General features: G+C 49.6%; 1 protein-coding gene across 3 annotated transcripts in view; it reads right to left on the reverse strand.

The window, feature by feature from the left end:
• The window catches only part of ankrd50l (ankyrin repeat domain 50-like), an 88,534-nt gene that overhangs the window by 57,762 nt on the left and 24,772 nt on the right, over positions 1-6,000 (reverse strand). For all 3 annotated transcript variants that reach the window (XM_084315085.1, XM_084315086.1, XM_084315087.1), the window contains one exon: positions 5,006-5,274. In XM_084315085.1, the coding sequence (XP_084171211.1) occupies positions 5,006-5,274 (269 nt within the window). The remainder of the gene's footprint in view (positions 1-5,005; positions 5,275-6,000) is intronic.

The raw sequence follows: 6,000 nt of genomic DNA on the forward strand, positions 1-6,000 counted from the left end.
TCTCCCCCTCTGTCTCTCTCCCCCTCTGTCTCTCTCCCCCCCTGTATGTGTGTTTCTCCCCTGTCTCTCTCCCCCTCTGTCTCTCTCCTTCTGTCTCTTTCCCTCTGTCTCTCTCCCCCTGTATGTGTGTCTCTCTCTCCCTCTGTCTCTCTCCCTCTGTCTCTCTCCCCCTCTGTCTCTCTCCCTCTGTCTCTTTCCCTCTGTCTCTCTCCCCCTCTGTCTCTCTCCCCCTGTATGTGTGTCTCTCTCTCCCTCTGTCTCTCTCCCTCTGTCTCTCTCCCCCTCTGTCTCTCCCCCTCTGTCTCTCTCCCCCTCGGTCTCTCTCCCCCTCTGTCTCTCTCCCCCTCTGTATGTGTGTTTATCCCCTGTCTCTCTCCCCCTCTGTCTCTCTCCCCCTGTATGTGTGTCTCTCTCTCCCTCTGTCTCTCTCCCTCTGTCTCTCTCCCCCTCTGTCTCTCCCCCTCTGTCTCTCTCCCCCTCGGTCTCTCTCCCCCTCTGTCTCTCTCCCCCTCTGTATGTGTGTTTCTCCCCTGTCTCTCTCCCCCTCTGTCTCTCTCCCCCTGTATGTGTGTCTCTCTCTCCCTCTGTCTCTCTCCCTCTGTCTCTCTCCCCCTCTGTCTCTCTCCCCCTGTATGTGTGTCTCTCTCTCCCTCTGTCTCTCTCCCTCTGTCTCTCTCCCCCTCTGTCTCTCCCCCTCTGTATGTGTGTTTCTCCCCTGTCTCTCTCCCCCTCTGTCTCTCTCCCCCTGTATGTGTGTCTCTCTCTCCCTCTGTCTCTCTCCCTCTGTCTCTCTCCCCCTCTGTCTCTCTCCCCCTGTATGTGTGTCTCTCTCTCCCTCTGTCTCTCTCCCTCTGTCTCTCTCCCCCTCTGTCTCTCCCCCCTGTATGTGTGTTTCTCCCCTGTCTCTCTCCCCCTCTGTCTCTCCCCCCTGTATGTGTGTTTCTCCCCTGTCGCTCTCCCCCTCTGTCTCTCTCCCTCTGTCTCTCTCCCCCTCTGTCTCTCTCCCTCTGTCTCTCTCCCTCTGTCTCTCTCCCCCTCTGTCTCTCTCCCCCCCTGTATGTGTGTTTCTCCCCTGTCTCTCTCCCCCTCTGTCTCTCTCCCCCTGTATGTGTGTCTCTCTCTCCCTCTGTCTCTCTCCCTCTGTCTCTCTCCCCCTCTGTCTCTCTCCCCCCCTGTATGTGTGTTTCTCCCCTGTCTCTCTCCCCCTCTGTCTCTCTCTCCCCCTGTATGTGTGTCTCTCTCCCTCTGTCAATTCAATTCAATTCAAATAGGCTTTATTGGCATGAAATATTAACACTTATTGCCAAAGCAAGTTCAACATACAAACAATAACATATATATTAAGCAGTAAAATATCATAACATTAGTAATAACAGTAAGGACAATCAACAAGAAACATATTAATTTACAAAATGGTCACTCGATCGGGTAGTCATTTTTCAAGTGTGGCCATTCAGATACATTTTACAGGGCTTGTTCTCTTATTTTGTGACAACCGTCTACATATTTTGCAGCTAATGCTGTACACTGACTTTTCTCTCCACACATGTATAGTAGCTTTTGGTGATCAGGGAGGTGGATAAACTGTGCATCAATTTTGTTTATTTTGTCAAAGAAGACTTCTCTTAGGTCCTTGTATTTCTCACAGTATAGCAGGAAGTGAAGTTCTGTCTGTCTCTCCCCCCCCTGTATGTGTGTTTCTCCCCTGTCTCTCCCGCTCCGTCTCTCCCCCTCTGTCTCTCTCCCTCTGTCTCTCTCCCCCTCTGTCTCTCTCCCCCTGTCTCTCTCCCCCCCTGTATGTGTGTTGTTCTCTCTGTCTCTCTCTCCCTCTGTGTGTGTCTCTCTCTGTCTCTCTCTCCCCCTGTGTGTGTCTCTCTCTCTGTCTCTCTCTCCCTCTGTGTGTCTCTCTCTCTCTGTCTCTCTCTCCCTCTGTGTGTCTCTCTCTCTGTCTCTCTCTCCCTCTGTGTGTGTCTCTCTCTCTCTGTCTCTCTCTCCCTGTGTGTGTTTCTCCCCCTCTCTCTCCCTCTCTCTCCCTCTGTGTGTCTCTCTCTCTGTCTCTCTCTCCCTCTGTGTGTGTTTCTCCCCCTCTCTCTCCCTCTGTGTGTCTCTCTCTCCCCCTCTGTCTCTCTCTCCCCCTCTGTGTGTCTCTCTCTCTCCCTCTGTGTGTGTCTATCTCCCCCTCTGTCTCTCCCTATGTGTGTGTCTCTCTCTCTCCCTCTGTGTGTGTCTCTCTCTCCCCCTCTGTCTCTCTCCCCCTCTGTCTCTCTCTCCCTCTGTCTCTCTCTCCCTCTGTGTGTCTCTCTCTCCTGTGTATCTCTCTCCCTCTCTGTCTCTCTCCCCTCTGTCTCTCTCTCCCTCTCTGTGTGTCTCTCTCCCCCTCTCTCTCTCTCTCCCTCTGTGTCTCTCTCCCCCTCTGTCTCTCTCCCCCTCTGTCTCTCTCTCCCTCTGTGTGTCTCTCTCCCCCTCTGTCTCTCTCTCCCTCTGTGTGTGTGTCTCTCTCCCCCTCTGTCTCTCTCCCTCTGTGTGTCTCTCTCTCCCCCTCTGTCTCTCTCTCCCTCCCTCTGTGTGTCTCTCTCCCCCTCTGTCTCTCTCCCTCTGTCTCTCTCTCCCTCTGTCTCTCTCTCCCTCTGTGTGTCTCTCTCTCCTGTGTGTCTCTCTCTCCCTCTCTGTCTCTCTCCCCCTCTGTCTCTCTCTCCCTGTGTGTCTCTCTCCCCCTCTGTCCCTCTCTCCCTCTGTGTGTGTCTCTCTCCCCCTCTGTCTCTCTCTCCCTCTGTGTGTCTCTCTCCCCCTCTGTCTCTCTCTCTCCCTCTGTGTGTGTCTCTCTCCCCCTCTGTCTCTCTCTCCCTCTGTGTGTCTCTCTCCCCCTCTGTCTCTCTCTCTCTCTCTCCCTCTGTGTGTGTGTCTCTCTCCCCCTCTGTCTCTCTCCCTCCCTGTGTGTCTCTCTCCCCCTCTGTCTCTCTCCCTCCCTCTGTGTGTCTCTCTCCCACTCTGTCTCCCTCTCTCTCTGTATTTCTCCCCTCTCTCCCTGGTTCTCCCACCTGGGGGAGAGATAATCTAAAGCTGCAGTTATAGACTGTATGGTGATACTAGTGTAGCCTAGTTCTATATCATTCTATTTCTATGGTTAATGGACTTTACTACAGTTGTTTGGGATTTCACTACATCAATGTAGACTTTCTACATGCATTGCGCACACATCCACCTGCACACACTCACCTTTAAACATTCACCTTTAAAATTCACTTTAGACATTTTAAACACTTTTTAACACTACACCATATTCTATCTATTTAAATAATTTATTACTAAAAGATTTGCACTACATCTCTACCAAAATTTAGCATTTTGTTTGCATTTTGTACTTTAGTTTTGTATATTGTATATTTGGTATAGTGTTTGGTAGGGATGTTAACAATTAATCAAAGATCGATTGATTGATCGTTAAGGATTTACTCGATCAAACAATGATATGTTACAATGTCTCTTATTACATTGTAGCCGTCAGTAGAATGGTGTATTTTCAAAGCATGTTTCAATGAACAGATAGAGGGCGCAATATAACTACGAGTCTACGACTACCTCTGTGTCTGGAAAATAAGCAAGGGAAAAAAACACGAGCGACACTAACTTGCAAAAAAAAGAGAGTTTGCGTTGATTGGATCTGGAGGTTACTGGTTTGATTCCCGCTCCTCCCGGGTAGCGTGTCGAAGTGTCCTTGAGCAAGACACTTAACCCTTAACTGCTCCCAATGAGCAGGTCGGCACCTTGCATGGTCGCCTCCGCCGTCGGTGTGTGCCTTGGATTCTTATTTCTTATAAAAAACACAATAAAAACAAAAACAAAATAAAAACATTTCACCTACTGAAATAAGAGTACGAGTGGGAGGTTTGAAGGGTCAAACTGTAATCCAGAACTATTTTATTGCACTGTAAAAAGAAAAAAGAAAAAAGATTTGTATATGTCTGCACTTTATGTGCTCATTCAGGTCTATTCTATTCTACTACTTATTGCACTGCACTATTTTACTCTGTCTATTCTATCTTACTCTTTTTATTATTGTCTATTTAAAACTGAATCAAACCATAAACAAGGTGGCCTGTTGGGATATTAGATCATAATGTGAAAAACTGTGATTTTATATGTCTGCACTTTATGTGCTCACTTTATGCCTGTCTTTTTTCTGTTGTGAAGCACTTTGAGCTGCAGTTTCTGTATGAAAGGTGCTATACAAATACAAGTTTTTTTTTATTATTATTATTATTATTATTACAAGCTGGTGAAGAAGGCTAGCTTAGTAGTGGTGGTGAGCTGGATAACATTTATTTATTTTGCATTTATTTAAAAATATTCGACCTTATGGTGTTCTTGTTTTGTTCTTGACTTATTGTGATGTTTCTTCTTGACTTGTTTAAAGAAGACCGTGTCCGGCCCATGGGGACATTAACGTGTGTTGTCGGGCCTTACAAATACATTTGATTTGATTTGATAACCTAGTGGTGGTGGCTGAGAGGATGAGGAAAAAGCTAGAAGCCATCCTGGAGAACCCGTCTCACCCCCTCTACGAGGAGCTAGCCAGAATGAAGAGCACGTTCAGCCTAAGACTCATCCCCCCCCCCCGACACACCACAAACACGCCTGGGCCGGTCCTTTATACCGGCAGCCATCAGGCTCCACAACAAAGGACTCGGGCGGCCGGTTCTGCTGCCAGAACTATCACTGTCACAACCCGGGACTTGAGAACTAGAGACTCACATCACCGTACCGACTATCTTGATTCTTTCCACTAGAGACTCATATCACTGGACTCTCACCACTGGACTATCTTGTGTTTGTACTTTTATATTACTATATTGTATTTGTACTGTGAAGCTATGCATCCCCCCCCCTGTACCCCCCCCCCCCCCCCCCCCCCCCCCCCCCATGCTGCTTTGACACCAAGGGGATCACTAAAGGATTATCTTATCTTATTATTATTAAGGTGTAATGTTCTGGCCCCACACTGCACCTGAGAACATCTTGCACACGGCCTTGCTCTGACGCCGGACGGAGCAGACCAGCAGCAGCCAGCTGGGCAGCAGGTGCAGGTGGTTGGCGAGGAGCTCCGCGATGGAGCCGCTCCTTCCTCCTCCTCCTCCTCCGCCTCCTCCTCCTCCTCCTGCCCCGGAGGACCCGTCCCCCGCCCCCACGGAGCTGTAGCCCGACTCGGGGGAGTCCACCACCACCACCAGGGGCTGGGCCGGAGGAGGGAGATCCAGCAGGGGCAGCAACACCGCCCTGGGGGGGGGGGAGGAGAGAGAGAGAGAGAGAGAGAGAGAGAGAGAGAAGAGGAGAGAGAGAGAGAGAGAGAGGTGAGTGAGTGAGTGAGTGAGTGAGTGAGTGAGAGGGAGAGGGAAAGAGAGAGGGAGAGAGAAAGAAGAGAGACAGAGAGAAAGACAGAGAGAGGGAGAGAGAGAGAGAGAGAGAGAGAGAGAGAGAGAGTGAGTGAGTGAGAGGGAGAGGGAAAGAGAGAGGGAAAGAGAGAGGGAGAGAGAAAGAGAGAGAGACAGAGAGAAAGACAGAGAGAGGGAGAGAGAGAGAGGGGGGGTAAGTGTAAAATGAAAGATACAGGGTGTGACGACAAAAAAAGATAATCACTCGAGATTATGTCAAGTTAAGGACAAGAGAAACATTATTTATTGAGAGGAATATTGCCGTTATTGTGTCATCAGACGTAAGAAGAGAGACACATCTCCCGCCGGGTGATGAGTCGGATGTCAGTGACTCACTGTCTTCACATGTATGTGGACAGACTGAGGCCGTGCCGATAAAGAAAATAAGCGTCGCTGAAGTAACATAAGTGATGAGTCACAACAACGCATGACTGGCAAGATGGCCGAGTGAAGAGGTGAGTTGTTGAGGTGAGTGAACTCCTGCATTTAAAAGCTCATCCAGCTCAGACAATCCTGTCCTGAGCCGGGCCCCTGGGCCCCACCAAGTCCCTCACTCCCCGGCCCCTAGATC

Source organism: Notolepis coatsorum (assembly GCF_963971535.1).
Source record: "Notolepis coatsorum genome assembly, chromosome: 5".
In the NCBI taxonomy this organism is placed as follows: Eukaryota; Metazoa; Chordata; class Actinopteri; order Aulopiformes; family Paralepididae; genus Notolepis; species Notolepis coatsorum.